The sequence below is a fragment of the Dryobates pubescens genome, chromosome 10 (assembly GCF_014839835.1).
Source record: "Dryobates pubescens isolate bDryPub1 chromosome 10, bDryPub1.pri, whole genome shotgun sequence".
NCBI classification, from domain to species: Eukaryota; Metazoa; Chordata; class Aves; order Piciformes; family Picidae; genus Dryobates; species Dryobates pubescens.
This window is the reverse complement of record NC_071621.1, coordinates 24,189,894-24,215,941: the sequence shown is the minus strand read 5'-3', so window position 1 is coordinate 24,215,941 and position 26,048 is coordinate 24,189,894. Positions and strand designations below refer to the sequence as shown.

General features: G+C 41.1%; 1 protein-coding gene across 2 annotated transcripts in view; it reads right to left on the bottom strand.

Moving 5' to 3' along the window:
- SPATA13 (spermatogenesis associated 13) overlaps nucleotides 1–24,097 on the bottom strand; it is a 153,791-nt gene extending 129,694 nt beyond the window's left edge. For both annotated transcript variants that reach the window (XM_054164531.1, XM_054164533.1), the window contains exon 1: nucleotides 23,846–24,097. In XM_054164531.1, coding sequence (XP_054020506.1) covers nucleotides 23,846–23,923 — 78 coding nt within the window. In that variant the 5' untranslated portion in view covers nucleotides 23,924–24,097. The remainder of the gene's footprint in view (nucleotides 1–23,845) is intronic.
- Nucleotides 24,098–26,048: the final 1,951 nt, after the last annotated feature.

The window sequence follows — 26,048 nt, the reverse complement described above, 5'->3', positions numbered from 1 at the left end:
AAAGATAATATTTAAGCCCAGTTTGTCACCTTTATCCACATTCTTAATATACTACAGATTCCTTGCACAACTCGGTATAGCAAGCACTTAGATGCTTAAAGAGAAACAGATTCACTTCAAAATTAAATGTTTTATCTTTACTTAGGACTACGTCAGGCAAAAGGAAAAGGAAACAGAAGATAACACCAGAAGAACTAAGTTCATTCAAACTCTTAGAAAAGTCCCTGCAGACACGTTCTGAAGCATCCTGCGTTTCTACAGACCTTAACCAGGTTCCATACTCTACTGTTGCTTAAGTTATCCTACAGTATGTCTCAAAAACCAGTAGACCTGATTTATATTTGACCTGGACCTACGGAATAAAGTTGATTTGGCAGCTGAACAGCCAACGGAAAATATCAATACATCTATGATATTCCCTTTAAAATAAAGTGGCTTTTCAAGCAAACGATTCACACAAGTGTGGTCTCTGGTGCTAAAATTTTTCAATCCCTTGCCTGAATGCCTGCTCAGATTAAACAAAAAATGTCCATAATCCCTGTCTCCAAGGCAGGTATAACAAGGTGAGCCATGCTACTAAAATACTTGCATCCCAAATGTTTTCCTGATATTCTTACTGCTACAACATCATGAGCAGCAATACCGTGTGATCATCATTAAAGCTGTTCTGAACACAGGCAATGAAAGATCAGAAATTACATTAATTCTTTCCCTTCTGTGTTGAACCTCAGTGGGACCAGTTACATTAGTTTGATGGCAACTGAACATTGACCAAACTTTCTAGCTGGCCTAAGAGCAGAGTGGAAGAGAAAGCCTCCAAAATTTCATATTTGCAGACCGTAAAACATTCCCTTGTTCTTAACTGTACTATTCTCATATCCCCTCAAAGGCTTTACTAGTTTTTTATATCATCATAAACAGCATTGTGCATCTGGTTAGAAATTGTCATTCTTTGAGAACAGAGATATTCAATAAGAAATTTTGCTCATGTAATGCAAAATAATGCTACCAGATTGCTAACCATTTATGATTAGTGCCTTTTTGCTCAGTTCTCTAGGTTCTACAGTTACATTACACATACATATTTGTGTGCATTTTCTGAAATAATTCATTGCTCCTATTCAGTATTGGACATTGACATTAAATAAGCAAATTTAACTTTGCTAATTGCATTGGATTTGCTGTAGATGCAGAAAGTTGTCTTAGTTCTGCTCTTTGTGGTTCCTCTAGTATAACTATTGATTTGCAATAAATAGCATGACTTTCAATTCCATATCCCAGCGATCTTCATCTCAAATGCACAGCAATATTGATCCTCCTGTGTGGCTGTTTTGCCCATTGATTTCCACCACAATCTCTAGCCCTGTCACTGAACACAATTTTCAGAACAATTTTCCTCATGAGATAAATTCAATTAAGTTGTCTGGCAATTCAAAGACAGTTAAAAACAATAGGTTTTCAGAGCAGGAAATGCAAATGTGAAGACCACTCACTGTCACTTGCCCACTTCAAGTGCTCAGCTCCTCTAAATCTAAACCTTTAAATATATTGGTAGGGCAGTAAAAAGCCAGAGAAGTTAGCAGTCTGCAGCATCACAGGTACATAAATAGGAACTAACCACTGTACTGGCTCAGAAAGCAGCCACCATAAGGTTCTTATTAAAGACCTTCATTTTGAGCCTGTCAATTGTTTACAGCTTTAAGTTGTATTTTCATATTATTACTGAATAAAAAAAAAATTAATCATTTACTTTTCTCATCCTTGACAAATTTATGACTGTGCTCTAAATTGCAGAGTCACACAGTCACACTCACATTGTTCGAGAGAAGTTTTCCTGTGGGTGTTTTGAGAGCTGATGTGCAAAGAGTCCGGCAAAGAGTCTGATCAGGGAAGACTGGCGTTCAGCCACACTAAGTTTGCAGCTGTCTCTATGCCAGCATCAAAGCATTGCTTTAACAAGGGAAAAAAGGACAACAGGTCTGAGTGGCAGGGTGTACTCTTCCTAGACCCTGCAGGCAGAAAGCCTGCAATGAAAAGAGCTATTATGGGACACTTTCAAGACAGCATTTATAGTGCAACTCGACTAACTGAGTCATGTCCTCCTTTCAAACACAGAGGAACATTTTAAAAGCAACTTTACCCAAAATGTCAAAAATTTGTATTCTGTTTACCACTCTGCATATTGGTTTCTAACAATGCCAGAGGGCACAGACACGTTTCCTAACTACCAAAGCTGGCATGTTTTATAAGCCACTTACACAAAGTGCAACTCTTGCTGAGAATGTCAGGGTGAAAGGCCATAGTCCCATCCAACTATGTGCTGTGCTGGAAAAATGTATCACATTTTTTTTGTTTATAATATTAAATACTTCTCTAGTACTACTGCTCTGTGGTCAGTGTCCACGTTTAGCCCTTATCTGGGGTTAAACTGCACTCTACCACTGAGTGAAGGGGAATCAGGAAAAAGAGAAAAGACCCACAGGTTGAAATAAAAATGGATGTAAAGAGATGGCCAAACTAATACCAGTATCAGTACAGGATATGCAAAGTTATATTCATTCCAGCTAAAGTGCAACAGTCATGATATGCAGGAAGACAGTCCTCAGGAGCAGAAGAGGAAAGAGAAACAGGTTGATAAGGAAGCCAAGCAGGAGGCTCAAGCCAAAGGCTCCCCTCTCCTTGGCAAACCTCTTTTATACTGAATGTCATGCTCATGATCTGGGATACACCTATGAGCCACCTCATATGTCCTGGCTGACTGAACCACTAGTGGCCTGCAGTCCATGGCTGGCCTGGGATTCTGTGCCAGCAAAACTAGGACAGTCAGATACAGCGTGTCTTCACAAACTTGTCCTGCACTTCCTGGCAAAAGTCTGGTTACTCATATTGAATGGTTCAACACAACAGCACTTTTCTTTACTAACACCTTACTCACTGACCTGTCAACTCAGGTACTTGGGCAAAGTCTTTAGTAAGTGACATTTGTGCCATAGCCAGAGACTCTTTGATAAGCCTTACCTGGAGAAGAAAGGTCTGGTTTGTTTGGTTTTGTTTAAATGAGCAAATAGAGAAAACAGCCCATTCCCTCACTCTCTTCCAAAACCAGAGACCCATAAAGAAGCAATAGGCCAACAGGTCATATCTCCAAAGCAGAGTCAACATACTGAAGGAAATTGCTGCAGATAATGAGACAGTAAGTTCAGCAAAAGTTGGGAAACTTTTCACTAGTGCTGCTTTTAAAGCAGGTCACAAGTTTCACATCTCAGGGGAGATAGCTCATGCATATAACAAGATGCATAAATTTTTAATTAGAACATGATCCATGGAAATATTTTGAGAAACAGAAGCCTCTATACTTCTCCACATTTGAAGAACATCAAGAGGAGGCCTGTCAAAGAAGACAGTTAATGTGACCCACATCTCAAACTTTCTCTGGAAAACTGGAAAAATGTGGACAGGAAATTTAGAAAACTCATAGCTGGTGATGCTCTTTCTTACCAATGAAAATCCATTGAGTGCTTCTGCTTGCATTTTCTCCATGTCACTGTGCAAAAGAAGCTACTGGATAACCCAAACATATGCTGCAGATCTACTGCTACTGAGATAACACCAGCACTTCAGCACACAGATGCATTAGACTCTGACAGCAGGAACCAAAGATCCTGAGATACGTGGCAAGATGAGTTCTCTTAAGCAAAAAGAGTCTAAGATTCTCTCATAAATTATAAACTTCTAGATCATTTATGACCAATTTGGCTGCAAAAGTATGAGGAAGTATGAAGTGCCATCCCATCATGGTCCTGGGCAAAAATGGCCTACGCTCTGATCAGAGAGGGTTCAGCAGCCCCTTCTCATAAAGGTAAGAAAAACATAATCACAGAGAACAGAATAAGATAACGTTTAGACAATATTTTCAGAACCTAATTGAAGCTCTCAATGAGCATCTGGAAATGGGAAGGAGAGGCAATTTCACAAGGCTCTTTGAGGACAGGAAATCACTGATCACAATAAGCATATCGCGTCTGTTCACCGTCACAGTGAATTAGGGTGAAAGAAGCACAAATAAAGCAGAGAGTGTAGTTACTCTGGCTTTGAATTTACAACATCACCTCTACAGGAGCTGTTAATATTGCCACCTGAAAAAATGGACATGGATCCTACTGTTGGCATTAGTAGAAGTTTGTATTTTCACAGTGTAGTCATAGGTTTGATGAAAAATATAAGGCTCAAGCTACTGTTGTCTTAAGGGGTTGTCTAAAAGAAAAGTACAAACTCTAGAGGAATCAATAAAATAAATAGAAACCTTTAACAGCAGGAAACAATTTCACAGAGAGGAGTAGAACCATAGAATGCATCAGGTTGGATGGGACCTTTAAATGTCATCTAGTCCCAACCCCTTGCAGTAAGCAGGGACATCTCCAACTAGATCAGGTTGCTCAGAGCCCCACCAAGCCTGACCTTGAATGTCTCCAGGAATTGGGCCTCCACCATGTCCCTGGGCAATCTGTTCCAATGTTCCACCAGCCTCATAGTAAAGAACTTTTTCCTAATGTCCAATCTAAATCTACCCTTCTCTAGTTTAAAACCACTGCCCCTTGTCCTAGTCCTACGTGCCTTTGCAAATAGTCCCTCCCCAGCTCTCTTGCAGGCATCCTTCAGGTACTGGAAGGCCGCTGTAAGGTCTCCTCAGAGCCTTCTCTTCTCCAGGCTTAGCAACCCCAACTCTCTCAGCCTGTTTTTGTAGCGTTTTCTTAAATTCTGAAGACCTGTCTCTGATCCCAGCGATTTCAGAGTGCTTTAAATTGTACGAGTACTTCTAAAGGCCATTATAAATGTATTGCTTCCTAGTATATGCTAAATAGAGAGATAAGAAACAGGTCTTCAGAACTTCAGAAAATGCCAAAATCCTGACCTTTAGGAAGACAAAAATCCTCAGCCAGTGGCTATGTAGCAATTAACAGTTATGCACTAGACTGGGAGAATATTTGTTGCGTTGATCTTTGTTCATCTTCAGGGTTTTGTGCTGATTCTTAGGCTAAAGCCTTTTGTGCTGGTAAATAGCTTCCGAAGAAGAGAAAGGATTCAACAAGGTATTTAGCTTTTGAAGGAGCCTTTTCATTAGCTTATTTCTGAAGACAAAGAGAAGAAAATAATACCGATGGTGTTCACAGGATGTTGTTCCGCTTTCTTCCTTCCAGTCTTCCTATTTTTGCAACTCAATCTGACTTTAGAAAATGCTGCACCAAGGAGATAAAAAAAAACCTGTGACAAATAAAATTATCCAGAACCAGAATTATTCAAACTAATTGGATCCGTATTTTATTTTCCTCCAGAAGCAGCAGGGGAAATGCTGCTATTGTTCTGATGGTTTCTAATTAATGTCTGAGAAGCATAATGCCGGGAACAAGGCGCTTCAGAAATGTATGACTCATTGAAAAGCTAAACATGAGGGAAAAATTAATGAAGAATTTGTTAATGTCAGGGGGGAAAAAAAATATTTCAGAGGTTCTGAAACAAGTCCAAGTTTCGCTTCCAGCAATGTAACGCGTACAGATCTAACTGAGGAGCCAGAAGCAGGAGGAAAACAAAAGGAACCTTTCTTTGGCGATCCCACACTACGCGCTGCGAAGCGCTTCACCCACCGCGACCTCTAGCGATGCACCAGCTAATTGCAGCTTCAGGCTTTGTCAGAGCGCATGAGCAGCAGCCTGAGAATTCAGGTTTGCACATATGTTTAGCATTTTGCATGTAAATAACTACTTCATCTGCACTAGATTAAGGACGCTTAAGAACAGAGTGGATATTTGACTGGAGAGTTTGATGCAGCCTGGTACAAAGCGAAAGGTCATGCACAAACCCTCCATCAAAAGAGTTTTGAACTCCCACACATTGACCAGGGTCATTCTGATCTGCACGTTTCATTTGTGCCTATCCTCACTCCAGAGAAGATGACAGCTTAATAGGCTTGAGAGAACACATTTCAATTAATAATTTGTCTGAAAGGACCATTTCTAACTTGATTTGAAACAGCTACTTTTATAGGGTGGTGAGAAAAAAATGTTTCCATACCATGTCTGTTTAATTCCCACTTTCCTCCTCATTTTCTGGCTTTATTCAAAACCAAATTCAGAAACATCAAAACACCTCAGAAATAAAACGTGTATTTATTCTTAATACTGGAATCAAAATTCCTGGCTGAAAAGCATCCAAAACAGTTGCCGAGAGGAAATATTCCAGAAAGGCTATGATAAGCCATCGTATCCTACAGTCATAGCCAGAGCAAAAAATTTTGAGATATATTTCTTTTAGTAGTTATATTCTCACTGCTGTCATGTTATTTACTGTACCAGTAGAGGCAATGCTGTCACAATGTTTAAGGATTATGCTTCACAGCTACTCTGCAGCAATTCCCAACCCAATGAGTCCAAATCACTCACACTGTAGCGATAGCTCAGTGGTCTAGTTCACAAATATTGAACCTGCAATACAAATACCCACTGTATTATGGGGATGTGAAATCAGAACTGGCTGCCAGGTCTGTATTTCTGTCACAGGAGACGAGCTAGTCCCACTTTGGTGGGAAGATCACATGCCACAAATGCACAGAACTGCACCACTCCTGAAATAGGCCGTAAGCCTTCTTAAAGGACATCTGCATCTCAGAAGTTCATAAAGCAAAATGCTAGATTGTTCTAAAGGAAGAAATACCCAGCAAGCTCTGAAGGTACATTTACAAAGATTGTGAACACATCTGGTAGCAAAATGTTTCTTACCAGAATTCACATAAGCTGTCCCTTGATCTTTGCAAATGTTATCCACACTTCTCTACACAATGTGTTTTGCAATTGCATTATATGAGCGTCAGCTAATTCTAAGGATGATACAGGGACAAAAACCTCAACACTACTGTCTTCCTTACAGACATAAAATTCTGGACCTATTCAAGGCATGGAGTGTTGCTACAGATTTTAACAGTTCTACGACATCAATAATAAAATCTGCTGATTGCATGTAGCTTCCAAATCTCATGTTCAAGTACTCTGAAAATAAACTGCAGAAAAGGTGCTTTACCATGATTTCACATGCAGGTGTTAATGGCACAGACCTTATGATAAAGTTCAGTAAATGGGGGAAAAAAAAACCTGCCCTGATAAATAACGAAGGGAATTTCCTAAAAACAATGACCATGGGGTAGTTCCTTAAAAGAAAAAAAAAATTTTAAATCCCCATCAATAAGCCTACTCACAGAACAATCTCCCAATCCTCACCTTAGATGAGATCTTTCTTGTCTCTAACTACATGAAATTGACGGTGGCTTGTGTAGGAAGGGTGAAACATGATGATACGGTCTGGCTTTCACAAGAGCTAGCTGTAATCTAGTGGAACTCTGCTAACGGGAACTGAGGCACTAGCCTTGCAAAGCCCCTAGACTTCCAGCTCCAAGTGAAACAAATCTTGGTCACTTGGAACTAAGTACATCTAGCAACTCTTAGACAAGCAGGTCAGAATCTTGTTCAGATCATTTAGCTCAGGCAATTCATAGAATCATAGAACGGTCCTGGGTTGGAAGGGACCACTGCAAGTCCAACCTGGACTGCAGTCAGCAGGGGCATCCTCAACTAGATCAGGCTGCCCAGAGCCCTGTCAAGCCTCACTTGAATATCTCCAGGGATGGGGCCCCATCTCCCTAGGCAACCTGTTCCAGTGTTCCACCACCCTCATAGTAAAGAACCTGTTCCTAACATACAATCTAAATCTGCTCTTCTCTAGTTTGAAGCCATTGCCCCTCGCTCTGTCACTATAGGTCTTTGTAAACAGTCTCTCTCCATCCTTCTTGTAGGACACCTTCAGGTACTGGAAGGCTGCTATTAAGTCTCCCTGGAGCCTCCTCTTCTCCAGGTTGAACAACCCCAGTTCCCTCAGCCTGTCTTTGTAGTAGAGGTGCTCCAACCCCCCTAATAATTTTCATGGCCCTCCTCCAGACCCGCTCCATCAGGTCCATGTCTCTCCAATAATGAGGGCTCCAGACCTGCACACAGCACTCCAGGTGAGGTCTCACCAGAGCAGAGCAAAGTGGCAGAATCAGCTCTCTGGATCTGCTGGCATTGAATCTTGATGCAGCCCGGGATGTAATTGGTCTTCTGGGCTGCAAATGCACACTGCCCGCTCCTGTCCAGCTTCTCATCCATCAGCACCCCCAAGACCTTTTCCGCAGGTCTGCTTTCTATCCCCTCCTCCCCGAGTCTGCATTGATAGTGAGGATTGTTCCAGCCCAGGAGCAGAATCCTTCACTTGCTCTTGGTGAACCTCACAAGGGTCACCTGGGCCCACCTCTCCAGCTTGTCCAGGTCTCTCTGGATGCTATCTCATCCTTCTGGCATATCAACAGCACCACTCAGCTTGGTATCATCTGCAAACTTACTAATGGTTCACTCAATCCCACTGTCTATATCATTGATAAAGTTATTAAACAGTACAGGTGCCAGTATGGACCCCTGATGGACACCACTTGTCACTGCTCTCCATCTAGCCAATTCCTTATTCACTGAACAACCTACCCATCAAATCCATCTCTCTCCAACTTGACAAGTAGGATGTTGTGGGGGACCATGTCAAAGGCCTTGCAGAAGTCCAGATCACATCCATAGGTCATTCCTTATCTACTGACATAGTCACTTTATCATAAAATCCACTAGGTTGGTCAGGAAGGATTTGTCCCTAGTAAAGCCATGCTGGTTGTCTTGAACCACCTCCCTGTCCTCCATATGCCCTAGCATGGCATCCAAGAGGATCTCTTCCATGATCTTCCCAGGCACAGAAGTGAGGCTGACAGCTCAGTAGTTCCCAGGGTCCTCTTCTCTACCCTTTTTAAAAATTGGTGAGATGTTTCCTTTCTTCCAGTCACCAGGGTCTTCACCTCACTGCCACGACTTTTCAAATATCATTCCTTTCCCAGCATGTAAAAAAATACAGTTGTCTGTACAGAATATAAGCGGCAAACAAACTTCTAAAGGCTTTGCTTACTAAATAATTTCTGTTCAAGGCAAACTAGAATTACTGATTTGTAAATCCTCTGGGGTAGAAATTCTTCACATCCACGTGGGTAGCATCTAACAGAATGCAGCTCAGTTATGAACATATTTTGTGGATGGAAACCACACAGTAATGGTAACTAAATAGTGAAACAGATTTCCACACATAGATATTTCAGAAAGCACCATATGTTATCCAGGTCAGCATGTTCTACCAAACATTATTGGCCCCTGCTATTAGCTTTTCTGTCATTCATCAGAACTCATTCTGCAGCTCTTAAGCAAGCAGGGGGTGTATCCTTTCCTCTACATATACAAGTGTAGATATCTTCCCTTATTTGGTGGGTGTATTTCCTTGCAATGTTGCAATATTCAAGGTTTATCTTCCTTAGACTGCAACCAAGTAATGCTGCAGCAAGTAATGCTGGAAGTAGAGCAGCTGAGTTTCCATTTGCTTTCTTCTCCCACATAAAGCAGTTAACTGTTGTACATTTAAAACATCAAATGTGTTCTACACCAAGGATTTTTAGGGTAGAAGATAACCCAGCCCCCTATAACAAAGCAGCATCATCCCTGCCTACTGTTCCTACTACCGTTAACACAAGCCTCTTACATAGAGTACTTCATCAAGGGACAAAAGAAGACTTTTGTTGCTGTGGACAAGTCTTACAGATTACTGGAGTAACAAGAGCACCAGGGAATGGCTCATTAACCTCAAGGGTTTGCACTGACATAACAACATTAAAAGCTACAAAGGTCTTCAATGCAGAGGGTGCTGTAGGTTTCTACATCTTCCTGCTCCATTTACTATCTCTGTAACTTCAGCTTGTTTTTAATTAGCAGCATTTTAAATGTCCTATGACACTCAGGGTCAGAAGCACAAATGGTCCAACACAGACACCCTAAAGCTGAAGAAGGCCTTCCTTTTATCTAGAAGAAAAGATTGTCCAAGGGATGCATTTTGAATCCTTTATGAAGCCTTGTGAGTCTGTGTGCTTAAACAGGCTTCCGTGGAAAGGATTTCAAATTGCATTGCAGTTCCTATGTAACTTATCATGCTGGATCTGTGCTGCTTGTCTGACCACGATGTCAGTAAATTAAGAAATACTGTGCTCATAACAATTTTCAGAGGATATATCTGCCCATCCATTCTGATTCTTCAAACTAGGCATTATCTCGAGGCTTCTGAAATTAATCTTCTCCCTCTATGCTAACCTAAAAGAATACAGCAGCTCTTTGCTGTCTGCCTGCATCTGTGTTCTTGTTTGGGAAACAGAGCCAGCCTGACTTGACATTGTAGATCTTGAAAAAGAGTTATACAAAGCCTGGAAAGCTTCTGCCTGGATTTATAAGGCTTTAGATTAGACCCCACATGTCCAGAGGGCTGTCCCCTTTCACCAGCTGAGACATTCAACCCTGTACCCATCAGGGGCCATATAATTTAATGGCTGTCAGAGGGTATCTTTCCCAAGTTAACTGGCCAGTTCAGAATCAAATGTGTGAACCATGGATGCGATGAGCTCGGTTCATTTCTTGGAATCTGCTCTTCATTATATAAAGCACATAGATTTGAGAATGGAAAAGCTGCCAAGATACTGTGAGAGCTACCAACCAATACTGGATATCAGTTAATATTTAGAAACTTGGATAAATTGTTCCATTCTTGCTCCAGCTTTGCACTATCCCTGATTAGGACAAGAAATTACAATACTTCATCGCATTAATATGACTGTTTATATGAATATCCATCTTGGATGCGTGAGTAAATAAAACCATGCTTTTGGAAATCTCAATTAAAGCTGATCATATGCTGGGCAGTGCATATCTGACCAACAGACAGCTTGAAGCCTTTTTTGTGTTTGTAATAACTCTATTGGCCTTGGTAGGAACCTAACGAGGAGCCAGTTATGTCCTCCAGAAGTTTATCTCAGCTAATAACAGTGGCATTAATTTATGCTTTCAGAAACAATTTTTGTAAGGATGAGTTTCCTTGTGTCTGGGTGGAGTTTAAAGTTAATTTCTTCAGCAATATTTGAAATTACTTTCTGTTTAGAGCATTGAAATGTACAAGAACAAAGGTACTGGGAAAATCCTAATATAAACATCAGAAAAGGTCAGGCTTTCACAGCGAATTTCCATAATTCATTATGGATTCACTACACATGGACTGGCTGCAGTAAATTGTCCTGCTGACAAAACTTCAAAGAACAGTGAATGGAACAAATTGAACTGCTCACAACACAGGGACAGCAATAAGATCTCTAATCAGAGAAAATTCATTCCTCCGAGAGATCAGCCTGCAATCTCGGATTCAAAGTTTTACATCTGAAATGAGGCAATTACAATATTCCAAATGATAAAGGGTATGTTACATGATACTTTGTCAAAATTCTTCTAAATTATGTATTCAGTAAATCATAAACCATCCCCCTCCATTTAAAGCAAGAGTTACTTTGCAATGCATGCAGTGCGTTTGAGAGGGCAAGGCAGTGGCAGCTTTGAAAAGCAGCTGAATACTTTTCTATGCCCTGGCTAAAGCCAGTCTTTGTCCTATTGCTTTAATAGGGTTACTTTGTTGTTTCTTCACTTTGGTGTGGTATAAATTATTCCCTTTTCCTACTGAGCTTTGGGTGTAGAGCTGGGCAGAATCTCAAAGTCTGGAGATCATTTACTAAACCTATATCTTTTCACGCTGGCTAAACCTTGGCACAAACAAGAACATTAGTCACTGTTATGACTAATGTTCATTAGTAACATTTTTGAGCTCTGAAAAGCAATGGCCCAGATTATTCATTAGTTTAGTCAACCAGTCCTTCAGTTACTGGTCAAGGGAACTGTGCTTTGCTCCCAGGTAGAAAAGTCAAATCTAATATTTGACAATATCTGTCCTAGGATCTGGGAATGTTTCCCACCTCTCGCATCAAGGTTCATTCTCTGGCTGAGTATTGGATGTACTCAATGTATACCACTGCTTGTCCAGGCCCTGAACTGCCACACAACTTCCACTAGAAAAAATAGGAGTAGGTGGGATCCCCTGCACAGTCCAACATGCCTCCCTATAAAGACAACTAAGGTACTATGGCTTTTGGGATACCTGTAGAGCAAGCCAGGCCCATAGTTTGGAAACAGCAATTATTTTATCTAGTAGGAGAGGGCTAAGCATACACAGAGGCCTTCCTAGCTTTGCTCCAGAAGTGAAACTACTGTGTGCTTCCTAACCTAGAAATTTGGTCCTTAGAGATTTCCCTTAATGAGACTCTTCAGTTAATAAAGTCTGAAATCAGCAAGCAGTTCAGAGCTGTTAACCTGAAAAATATTGAGAGAAAATTGCAAAGACATTCTATATTTTATCAAAATATCAGCAAATATTCCAAGGACTCAGTGACTGAAGAGAATGATACATATGCTTCAGGATGGTTAATGTTTTCTGTAATTCAGGGATAAATCCTAGTCCAGAATCCTTTGAAGTGGTGGGCACTGGACCCGCTCAGTGCTCCAGTTTCTTTGGAATACAGGGATTCATTGTGTTGAGGAGTCACTAATTAATGGTTATAATATGTATGTACAATAATAGTGTGTTACTGGAATAGCTAATCTGAGCTTGTGGAAGGTAAACAATTCCTGCAAACAGCTGGGTCTGTCATTGCTTTAATATACTGATGAGCCAAAAGACAGGTTTTTAAAGTGAAGAAATGCCTGGTTTAATGTTGAATCAAACAAGTATTTCATTGTGGTTGGGAGAGACCTTTCAGATCATTAAGTGCAGCTGTTAACCCAACACTAACAAGTCACCAGTAAACCATTTCCCTCAGCACTACATCTATACCTCTTTTAAACACCTCTAGGGATGGTGACCCCACCACTTCCCTGGGTAGCCCATTCCAATGCTTCACAACCATTTCAGTGGAAACAATTTTCCTAAGATTCAATCTAAACCTTCCCCGACACAGCTCGAGGCTGTTATAACACTGCATGTTACTTGGAAGAAGAGATCAGCACCCACTTTTCTACAACCTCCTTTCAGGTAGCTGTAGAGAGCAATAAAGGTCCCCCTCAACCTCTTCTCCAGTTTTAACAAAGCAAACTCCACAGATTACAGACATGTAACTGGTCTCCCAAAACACAACTTCAGGGTTCTGTAATTGCAGGAGCTCTCTGCTGTCAGCAGGGTAAGAGGTGGCAATCATTGTGTTAAATGACAATACAACACCTTTGCTCTCAAAGAGAAGTCAAATTTTGGCACTCAAATGAAAAAGAACATTTTTGCAAGTGACAGTTTATGTAACTTTTGGTCTATGTAAATCTCCTCTTAATGCATTAGGATCTTAAAGAAGTTTAAATGGCAAAAGCCTCTCAGCTTATCTTTGAGCTTACTTGGAGTTAAAAGTGTTCATCCAGAGGGGTTTTTACACTGCTCTGGTGATACCTTACCTGGAATACTGTGTCCAGGTCTAGAGTCCTCAATATAGGAAGGACATGGACCTGATGGAGCAGGTCCAGGGGAGGGTCATGAAAATGATCAGGGAGTTGGAGCTCCTCTGCTACAACGGCAGGCTGAGGGAGCTGGGTTTGTTCAGCCTGGAGAAGAGAAGGTTCCAGGGAAACCTAAAAGCAGCCTTCCAGTACCTTAAGGGGGCCAACAAGAAAGATGGAGAGAGACGGTCTACAAAGGCCTGCAGTGATAGAACGAGGGGCAATGACTTCAATCTAGAGAAGAATAGATTTAGCTTGGATGTTAGGAACAAATTCTTTACCATGAGGGTAGTGGAACGCTGGAACAGATTGCCCAGGGATGAGGTTGAGGCCCCATCCCTGGAGATATTCAAGGTGAGGCTCAACAGGGCTTTGGGCAATCTGAGCTAGTTGAGGATGCCCCTGCTGACTGCAGAGGGGGTTGGACTAGATGAGCTTTGGAGGTCACTTCCAACCCAGGCCATTCTATGAGATAACAAGTCTGTCATACCACATACTGTACACCTTGGGCGATGCACAGCTCACCGTTTTGTTTATTTTATCTCATGATACATGAACTGAAAATGGCAAACTTTTTTCTTACTCCCCTCCTTTAAGCACCTTTTTTTTTTTCTTCCTAGCATTATTTTACTGAAATATGTGGCATGTGAGCAGAGCTAGCATTCCTCCTCCCTATTACGGGGCCCAGGCAGCACTAGTTGAAAGTGTACAGCCTGCCTTAGCTCTGTCCAGCCTGGAAATGAGCAGGCAGATAATGACAGAGAGGTGAAATATCCCATCTCAATGGGAAATAAGGAAAACAAGAGAGAACAAGTTTATATTGGAGAACCCTTTCTAAAAATTCCTCCTAATTTGTACATAAGCTCAGCACTGCCCACAGCCTCTTGCCACCACCTGTGCGTGAGCAATAGAGCCTGCAAAGCTAGCACAAGCCATGTCTGGGGCTGGCCAGTGGAGGCCAGCATGTTGCTGGATGATGCTCAGAGGCTTTTGAAGGTCTGTATGGAGTCAAATAAGGGAACTCTGAGTGTGTTTGGAGAATTATGTTGTGCTTCTGCTTGGGTTAGATTCCTCATTCAGCTTAGGTGTTGAAAATCAGAGATAAATGAGATGCAGTGACCAGGCTGACCCAGCATAATATCCTTACAGAGCTACTTGCTGATCACTGTAGGATGTAAATCTTTCTTCAGGAACATTAAGAAAATATCCACTGCCATCATCAAAACGGTCCTCCGAAATCCTCCCTTGGGAAGTGTTATGTGTTACAGTCTTGATTAGATTACATCTAAATGAGAGACATACAGGGCTAGCTAGCCATAGAGGACAGAGAGAAGGATGCTTAAAGGCACAAAAGAAATGGCAGGGTCTTTCCAGAGAGTTAAACGCCTGTCACTTCTGTCACTGAACCTAAAATTGCCTACCCAAGGAAGGACTTGTCTGCCCACAGAGGACGCCATGGCCAATAGGAGGGACACATTTCCATCTCAGTATGAAGGTAGTGAGACCTAAGAAACTCCATCTAGTATCCTGTATTTCCTAACCCTTAGGATCAGCAACAGCAGGGGAACCAGCATAGTCTGATCACATGGGTAAACCAGATAGTTTCCTCGGGAAACAAGTGAGTATTTTGCACTGTGGAGGCTCAGAAGCTCAACAAGGCAAAGGCTCCTTTTTTTTTTTTTTATGGTTGTATATAAAGATTTTTAAACTATACTTTTCTGTCTGGCTCTTGGGGAGGAGATGTTGCCAGGGAACATTTTTTTATTGAAATGGCTGTTAGCAATGCAGCAAAGACACTGCTAAATATTCCCTGCTGCTGAGAAGAGTTTTACAAAGACTCACCAGGATTTACAAGCCTGATTAGAAGTTGCTGGCCCTATATGAAGCTTGAATAGAGTATATCTCAGGGAATATTTCTTCCACGTTTTGTGACCACATTGAGAGTTGATTTGTGAATGTAATATCTGTTTTCTCAACTGTCCTACCCTCAGAACTTGGAGGTCCCCATCCCAGCTGCAGAGGTTGCCAAAAATCTTCTAAAGCTGCAAGAAAATCTTTGTGATTTACTGCATGGCATATTAAGATAAATGTACACATATTTCTTTTATATTCCAGGTTGTAATGTGATTCACAAGAGCTTGTATCAAAAGTAAAAATCGAGACTGCCATCAGTCAGAACTCTTTAAATGCCAGATAATGTCATGTAGTCCTTGCTTCTGTAACAAAGTTAGGCTGACTTCAAAAAGGAAATGGAGATCTGGACATGGTTTGATGCCCAGGTTCTATAAACATCATACCAGAGTGCTTTCTTTAGAGGAACTCTGGGTCTCACTCATCCCTGCACCATCTTGCACCCATTTATCATGTCTCCTGTCATGACCGAGCTAAAGCAGAAAGCACTTTGGAGCAGGGACCATGTCTTTTTATGGTGTGTAAAGCACCTAGGCTACTTTTCATTGCACCAAGAAAATGGATATTATATAGTGAGGAATGAATTATCACTGCCATGGGAAAAGATTTCTACACTCTGCCCTAAGTTTGCAACTGCTTTTTTTATTAGATTAATAGTAAGAATAATTTCAAATGTCATTAAATACAGCATAAAGTGTTTAAATGAGCTACAATATCCAAGTATTACTATAATTACCAAGCACTAAACATAAGCCCTGGAACAGAAAGTGATTCCCATGGACAAAATATAATTGCTCTATTGTTTCATAATGTATTGTCATTTAAAAAACCACACCAAACAGTGTTTCACATAGAGCAAGTTTGTTCTTTTTGGTCAAAATCTAAGACTTCACTTCGACAAGACAACTCCTACACTTCTCCCATACACATCTGTTTGTTTTGATGCTGTGTCATCACATTTTCCAGCCTTGGTACTGCTCAAATCAACAATTATTTATCTTCAGCAAGGACCTTGCAATTTCCACTGGCAATTTTCTGGCTTTCTAGGCACTCTTTCCAATGACAGCATTCAGTTCCCCTATATTTGCTCTTTCCTTCCCGTTTCTTACACAGATTCTTACCCACCTAACAAGACTATCACCTACAACCTCCTTTTCTAATATGTCATGAAGCCTGTAAGAGGTGACGAAAGGGAGACCTGATGTTAACCAGTAAATGGACACAGTTTAAGTCTAGTATTTGAAATAGCACACACCCATCTCTACATTACTGCAACTGTATTGTTTGCATCTCTTAACAGATCCCCACGTATGTGCTTGTATTTTAAACTATTTGAAGGAAAACAAAGCACTCATCACTTGTACAATCAAATGTGATTAAGCAAACATTTGACTTCAGTTTGCATTTGATGTCAGCTTCCTGGGTGGCTGCATTTCTGCATTAGGCTGTTGTTCCATAATGGTGTATCTAAGCACTGCCAACAGTATAAAATTGATCTGGTCAGAGAACGTGACTGCAGTTCAGCCAAATTAAACACAGTATAGAGGAGAGAGCTGAAGCTGTGTGACGGTTTCACCCTTTATGTCGGCTGCAGGAGGGCAGATGGCCCATGACCTAGCACAAAAATATATACAGAAAATACATCTGATTGGGCATAAAGAGTACAAAACAGATCCATCGGTGGTTCTGAACAAATATGAATCAGCAGTGAGTTAGTGTTGGATCAAAGTTTGGCTCCAGATGTCCACGGCATTTCTGATGAAATATGAGGATCCCTGAAGGCAGCTTTACCAAACTGCTGAATCATTATGTTCAAGTCACTGATACATGCCCTTTTCCAGTTCTAGCTCTGTCAGATTAGGTTGTTAGATTGACTTAATATCCAAACCTTTCCCAGTGCACCCCTCTCCAAAGCATATGGACCAAAAAATACCAAGCTTCTGGAACTGATTGATCATCACCTGTGCCAAGAACACAGCTCTGCTGTAGGAGACAAGAGCTGTTGCACAGGGAGGACTTTAATTCCCTGTCCATGTAGTTCAACACAAACATGGATGAACACCAATACTACTGACCGATGCCAACGGAGCTGAAAGGACCGAGGCCAGCTATATCTGACAAGGGCACGGAAGATATTTAGGTATTGCTAATAATTGCCAAAAAATAGAAATACTTAAGCTCAAAGAAGACTCCTGACAACTTCAGATTAAATCCTCAGATACATGGCATAAGCACTGACAGAGGCATAGGCAGTCTTGCTTGCATTTTGCACTGCTTTCCAGAGCAAGCTGCCCTGTGAAAAGAGCAGGAAAATATGGCAGCTTTCTATTCCTTTCTATTCTTAAACTTTAACCAATAGAGACATTCTGGCTCAGAATACAGCAAGTGCTGGAAAAGTAGTACATTTGTACATAATTTTTATAGCCATAAAAAGCCAGCCTTGTTATAAATTCGATTTAAATGACTTTTTTTTCTTCTCCCCCCACCTCTTCCCCCCTCCTCCCCCTTGCCTCTCCCCCTCCCTCAATTTCAAGAAACTAAGATAGGAATCAGTTTCAATGTCAGACAATAGAACTAACTCTTAGGATTTTGGTCACCAACCACTTACTGCTGGAGAAATGAGCACAAAGAGAATGTTTCCCAGAAACCACTTACAGAATTGAACAATGTTTGCATGAAGGAGTCAAATCTCCAGTAAATTAGTTGAAAGTAGAGGTGGTACACTTATAACAGTATGAAAAGACATTTCCTTCTGGGAGTTACACCACAGTTTAGCAGTTTTCACTTTATCCTCTCCCTTTCTCCTGTCTCTTAGTTTAGCTGCTATCAGGAAAAAGAATCTGAGAAGTGTTGTCACAACAAGCCATTTGAATGCATAGCATACAGAGTGAGAGAAAGTGGTAATCAACAGCCCATCTCAAATATAAAAGAACTAGAGCTGATACAGCTCAGAAGGAAAACAAATAAATGACCAGAAACAGCCTCAGTACAAATACCCATCCTGAACTTTCCACTTCTTCCCTGCAAAGACAAAGGGTCAACATATGCTGGCAGAGCTGACCCAGAGCAGTTTCGATTTTATCATGCTGTTCTGAATCTTGTTGATTTGCTACATTGCAAATAATGGTCCCTTTCTGTCACCACAAGAACAATAATCATGCCACCGAAATGCTTCTCATGCCATTCAGTGCAAGTCACTGCTATGGTTTTATTCCGTCCTCTACTTAATTCTTCTGTCCTGACTGCAGCAATATTTCCATGGTTTCCGTGGTTCTTCTCCCAGTTCCGAGTTGCACAATTACTTTGTTTACAGCTTATTTCTTCTCGCTGGAAACAAAAGACTCCGATGAGGCACTCCAGCCCTTTCTCATTCAGAATCGCCATGAGGCTCACAGGGAAGGAGATGTTTGCTACCATCTACTGGTGAACTGCAGTTGGGGATCAAGCAAGTATCAGACTTCATTTTCTGCTCTACCCGACTCCTAAGCAAGAATCTGATAATCCGTTTGAGTCACATTCATTTAAGGATTTAGTAGGAGGCTAAGCAAATACTGATATTTTTGTTGTGTGGTAACAAGCCAGCAAAGGTGGGCATGTTACACTGTAAGAAAAAATTAGGGAGAAATGGAGAAAGGGATTTCAGACCTCTAAAGATGAGCAAATCTCTGCTAGTGAGACACTTGAGAAGACCTGTGGGACCTACAGAACTCCCAGATGCATACTGGCATCTGGAAGAAAACCTTATCATAGGCCAAGAAAATATAGCTAGAAATGATAATAAGAAGTCATCACCTCAAAAAGTATTGCTTTTATTGCAGTAGCTCCCAAATCAGACCTCATAATTCTCAAGGTGCCTGTGTCAAAGTGCAGTTGGGTTCAGGGTTGCTGAGACAAGTATCGCAAGCACAGATACAAACAAACAATACCCCTACACATGTCCCCAAACAAAAGAAAGCAAAAAACCCCACCAACCAAACAGGAAAAAACAGTCTCAAGTGCTTGTGAGCTTGAACAAAGTTCATAGAAGCTAGTGTACAAGTGTCTGACATATATCCTGGGGTACTCTTTAAAAGCAAGGTGGGGAAAAAAAGTATTTCAAATTAAGATTGAGTGTAATAGCTGTTTCTGGGGTTGTTTTTTTCAGGGAACTTACACTTGGAAGTATTTAGCAGCTCTTTTTTTAAGGGTTAGAAATTAAGTTCAATGGGAACTGCACCTTTCTATAAGCTGAAAACAATGCTCAAGTAAAGAACAAGCTGTGATTCTTCCCCACAGGTGCTAAGCCTCCTCACTTGTGTCACCTCCTCAGCTTTAACATCATCTTGGTAGCAAAGCAGCTCCTTGGACTAATGCAAGACCTTCCTGGATTCAGCCCTAGAGCAATCCATCACAGCATGTACCACACTCATGTTATTCTCCTCCTGCACTCACTTCTCTCCCAGGTGTCATCACATGGGGATGACAGTCATCATTACCACACTCTTTCTGCTCGTGGTCTGGTCCTTTACTAGGGTGCACTAAATCCATAGATTGGCCTGTCTCTGTACCGTATTTACTGCTGTGGGTTTTGACAGTGGGAGTGTTTTCAGGCACTACCACAAGACAGTACTAAAACTGCTCATTAATGTACACCTCCCCTTGCTGAACAGGGCATATGACCATAGCTCTATGTAAGCCTAACTGAGATTTCTGAAACAGCAGCAGGGAAGGTTATTCTGAGCCAGGAAATCTGCTTGCTGCTGCCCACTTCCCACATCTCGCATCCTACCTCCCCACAGGCCCTTCACAAGCAGAAGCACTGCATTCAACTCACCACAGAAAGAAAATTATCACTAAGATCCTGATTTTTCTGGATTCCTTGTCACAGGTGTTGCTCCCTTCATAGGATTTAAGCATTGTTCCCATATCCTTTGGGAGGAGTTTACATCATTATTTCTTAACAGCCATTCAGATGTCAGGTCCCTGCCCCAACGGCTGTAACTGCCAGAGAGAGCAAGTCATTGTGCAGCTTTCAAACGTTGGCAACAACGTGTTTGGGTCGGCCTCCAACTGCCTGCAAAGCTGCCCTCAGCTCGTTTATCTATTGATATCAGGGAGATAAAGCACAGCATCAGTTGGCAAGAAAGCCCTGAGTTAGGCTGACTCCCATCAAGTGAATTTCCTGGCCTGGAATAGAAAGCCACAAGCCAGTAGTTTTTGCTGCTTTCCCCACACAGCTGAGACAGAATTCTACAAAAGCAAGCCACCGATGATAAGATAAAATCAATAGGATTTGAGTGTAGCTTAGTCCTCAATAAGCAAGTACATTCTGTAACTAAATCTGCTGGTACCCTGCAAATTTGAATTGCAGACATCTAAAGAGCAGGTCATCTATTTGCAGGTAAGAAAATGAGTGGTAGGAATTTGTTGGTGTACCAGTAACTGCCTGACCTTGCTGTCTATTCTGAAGTCGAGGTATAGGACTCATGAGATTCCCCAAATATTAGCAGCAACTGATTGCAAATTCAACAACAATTCACAAGCATGACACCTGAAAAGGCCTTTGAAGAGGGACTCTGGCCAAAGTGATACTGGCTGAGGTTTGATTTGTGCAAACCATGTAACTGTCAGAGTGCTCAGCCCTCTGCTCTGCTGAGCAGCTCCATGCCTGCCAACAGATCAAGAAGTACCAGCAGTTTGTTCTATTAAGGAGCAGGGAGATGAGCAGAAGCATACTGACACACAGAAGTGAGAAAAAGCAGCCCAGTCCCCCTCCTCCAGGTTTTATAGAAAAGATGCTTATGGCTTGGCTTATAATATACTCTATATATATATATTATAATTTTTATATATACTATAATAAATCTGCTTCTTGCTTTGGTTTTCAAGCATTGGTGCCTATGTGAAAAGGCATGTTCAACAATGAGTCCTCTGCACGTTAACAGCCTTTTTGTCTGTCACTTGCCTCTCATTGTCCTATATTCATACCCTCCCCCACTTCTAATTAAGCTGGTTTCTACAAAACAATGTTTGGATAAAAGCAATGGGCTTTATCCCCTACAGACTGAAATGTCTGGGACAGGAGTCCCATCTTTCTTACAATAAAATATCATGCAAATATTTTATATGCAATTAGAATAGGCTTTAGTCAGAATACTTTTCACCAATACTTCTACTGAGAAATCTATTTCTAACAGACATGAAAACTGCATAGCGTAGGGCAGAAAGACAACAATATGGGACAGAAGTTGTACTGGTCCTCCTGGTTTCAAGACGTCTGCTACACAGATGCCATATCCTCCTGGCCCCACCACACCATGATTGTCCTGTAGTATGTGGAAAAAAGTAGAAAATCTGCAGTCTGGGACACTTAATGATTGGAAGAAAAAGACTTTGCTGTCTGAAAGCAGATGTCTCTGTTCTCCCTTCTCCAGCAGTGATGTGACCTCTTTCAGCTTTAAAGGCTTTAAATTAACTTGCAATGCCAACGGTGTTATGGCTGGTATAAGGACATAAGCAAGATAAGGTTGTAGGGAAACAGTATCTTTCCCTAGTCTCCTACTCTCAAAATGGAAGGCTTGTGTGCCTGAAAGCCTGTCAGATTTTTTCATCTGTAAGAGTTGGTCAGTGGAAAAATATTACTTCCCTCCATAAAGCTTTGCTTAAATTAAATTAGCATTACTTATGTAAGCTTTATTGCAGCACCACACCTCCTGCTGGCTTGGCATCCCATTTTGGGTTTCCATATAATTGTGCCCACTTTCTGACATTTTTTACTTAGCTCTTCGGGAAATTTCAGGAAATTCTATTGTACCACATTTCTTTTTAACTCTTTACTTTTAACCATTTTCCCCATGTTTGCACATTGCACATACCAAACCATTTAAGTTATGTAAATAACAGAAGAGAGAGAAAACTGGAAAACTGTGCCAGGGTGCACTTTTCATTACTTGCCAGTTTGTTCCAGAAGGATTTACTACAATGCACTTACATCTAACAGCCCTCAGCAATGTAAAAAAATGAGCACTGAAATGCAGCACCCAGCTGGGTTATATTCACATCCATGTTTGCTGTAACAAGAGCTTATGAGTCAGGATCAGGTGGGAACACTGCAGCATGGTAAGATCCAGTATTACCTTTTCCATTTCAATTCCCTCTTCTAAGTGCTTTGCAGACTAAAGGCAGAGAGTTCTAAGTCCTTACAGCTCTGATACAAAGGCAGAAAAAAAAAAATCTAAGCACATCATTAACAAGCACAGGTAAGGCCATTCTGTGTTGTGTTGAAGTTATCTTTTCATTACTGTTTAGTGAATACAGGTCTGGGAAGGAAAGCCTTCCTAATAAGTAGGGAAACCAGAGCAAAATCACTAAAAATTCTCCAGAAAGAGAGGGTATCCAGTAAAATTAATTTTGTGTGGATTTTACTCCAAACATTCTTTGCCCCACTACAGTTTTTCATTTACTGTCTGATACTACAAATAGAATAAATCTGGGCTACAGACACACTGTACCAGGCTCTTTAAAGATTTTCCAATAACAGCTTCTGAGCAGTGTCTACCCCAAAAGTCAAGAGAAAAGATGTGTCCAAGAATGAGAAAACAATACAGAAAAGATATGACAACTTCTTATGCAGCATAATGAATCACGAACAGTTAAGAGCAGTTACCCTGCTCTGCAACAGTATCTCATTATTCATAATTGTCTCACATCTGAAAGTCATAATAACAGATAGAAGTGAGGTTCCTACAGTAACTGCTGTATAAGATACCAGTTCTAAAATGAAGGCTTTTAAGCAACATTTGAGAAGCTGTCTTCTCAAACTGCACTACACTGAAAGCACACTCTCACTAGAAGGAAAACTCAATGAACCTGGTCCCATCTAATCTTCATCTAACACTTGTCTCAAGGAAATGAAGATCTGAACTGAATTGCGGCATGGGAGAAGGAGTTGACGTGCGAAGCATCTCTGACTTCTGCCGTGTCAGGCAAATTACACAACTAAGATTCTTTTGCTTCAAGTCTCTTACCATGGGAATGCAAGTTTTTCTAATTTATTTTACCTTGGTACAGTTCACAAATCTTTGCAATCCCTAAATTTTCCCCAAACAATGTCCCTTCCTTACAGAAATAAGGAACCTGTGCCTCTCTGGATTTGCTCTCAGTACAGTAGCATTTCCAGACCAGAATGATGAAAGTGAACATGAATTTGACTATTTTAAAAGTCAGATGACAAAAGCTTTAAAAGGCAATGAATAAGCTGCTCTCCAGAACCAGATCCATTTAGTCTAGCTCCAACCAGTCATGCATATGATACTTTGAAGTGCAGTTCCCTTAAAACATTATTACTCCCCCTTAAAATTTTGTAAGCATAGCCTGCGTTTAGGAAAACAGTTTAGATAGTCATTTTCCTGTGCCAACAACCTTCATATATGGTGCATAACTGAGCTTACCTTCCATGTGACGGAGGGGCAGGCTGCCAAGGTGAAGGTAACTTTCTCTGTCACTACATTGAAGGTGACACGAAACATGGTTTGTATTCCGGTGGCCTCAGACCCAGGGTAGAAATCTTCAGTGACCGTCACACTGCTCACTTGTGTACATGCTGCCAGGCTCCTGTCACACTGCGCTATACATTCAGTAAACCCATAACATTATGATCTAAGCTGAAGCCTGAAACAGCTGTAAGGGTCCAGCTTTTCCCAGCAGCCTGGCTCCTGTGTGTCAGAACTAATCAGATTAGCTGGTTTTACTTGTCTGAGTTGGGACTAACAGGTTAGCAGAACAGTTTGGGTGGGGGAAGGGAGGAGTAAATAAATCAAATTAGGGCATTTACTAAGCAGCTGAGATTTCCTTCCTGCTCGCCTTTGTCTCTCTACAGGACTCTCACAGAGCCAGGACAATGCACCACAAAAATGCAGCTTTGTTTTAGAGCAGCTCTTTGTATAGGAAAATGTCTCTAATTTTGCCTTGATTTGATTCGTTTTTGGTTGCCAGTGATCACCAAGAGGAGAGCTGTCCTATAGTGGCCTTGATGTTGCACAGATAAACAAGTCTCAGAGAGAAAAAGCATGTATTGTGCATTTTTCATCCCACACTACCCAACAAGGCAACACATTGGCTGTGCCAAGAGATCAGTCACACAATCTGCTCTGCATAGTACTAGATAACAAGTTTCACAGATGGCCTAATCTGGAGACTAGGGCAAAAGGGTCAGAGGGACAGAACCAGAGAAGACAGGACAAGAAAGATACTACTTCATGATCCTCAGTTTGCTTCAGAGTACTTCTTCCATCTCTATTACTGGCTGAGGAAGATTTAGCCTCCTGAGAATTAAAACTCAAAAGAAGAAAGAAAAAAGGGAAATCAAGTAGCACAATAGCCAACATTAACAGTGGCTGTCTGGATGCATAAAGATGCTGTACATGAGAGACACTTCCCTCATGAACACGGCGGACACAGTTAGCTCTGACTGATACCATCATGTAATAGTACCAGCACACACGGTACAGACTGAGTTTGAGACAAGGTAGCTTGTCTCTCACCTATATTTATTTTTCAAAAACCATGTTTCTAGCTAAGTTTGCATTGACATTTCAGAAAGCTGATGTGACTTGAGATTAATACCTCCCTTTAAAACTTCTAATGAGTGTTAAAGCCAAGTCCAAAGATGCATTGACCTTCTTTTACTTCCTTGTGGGTCTGTGACTCTAGACAGATCCTTGCTACCAAATGAGAACACCATCAACATTTCCTGAGTATATTTTATGCTAGTAGTCAGTAACTAGAGTAACACATTTGCAATGTTGGAAAGAAACCAGACTGAAAACCCTTTTTTCTTGCCAGTGAATATCTACTCATACAAAGTTGTACTGGCACTGGACAGATGAGACATGGAACCAAAGGGAGTACAATATTGGCAGTCTGATTCTGTAAGAGTTCACTTATCCTAATAGTCTAATTCTTATGTCACAGAAGCAGCCATGTACCCTGTAAAAGCTAAGGAATGCCCCAAACCTTCTGATGACATCATATAGCTGGATTCCCATGCATTAGTGCCTGCACTGGTAGAACTAAACCCCACAGTGTTTAAAGAGCACAAGAGTCATGCTATAAAACCACTACTTGAAATCCTAACAAAGCAACCCCATAACTCAACTCCCAGTACCAGGATCCCTCCCAAGAAGGTCAACAAACCAACTAGTCAGTGTCCAATTACGCTCAAGATGGGAAAAAAAAAAGAGAGAACTTTGTAGGAATCCCATCTGAACACAGGCTTTGATGCACACCATTAAAGGACAGAATGATGTGTGATGTCACATCAGGACTGAATGGAGAGACAGAGATCATCTATTTGCCAAGATAACAAAAATAGAATAAGATTCAGTTTCCTGTAAATAATCTATTCATAATGACGTATTTCTGGAAGGTGTTTCTTTCCTGTTCATAACCAGCTTCCTACAATATGCTTTCACTGACTTGTCTATTCAGATTCTTGTAAGACTCTTTAAGCACCAGTCAGTGAAGTAGAAGCAAAAAAATGTAAGAACTATCTTCATGCTTTAGTTTTAAAAAGCCTACATTCTTTCATTTCTGTAAAGTGCAGGCATACTGGGAATCTGAAGTAGAAAGTTTCACTTGTGAGAAAAGGTATTT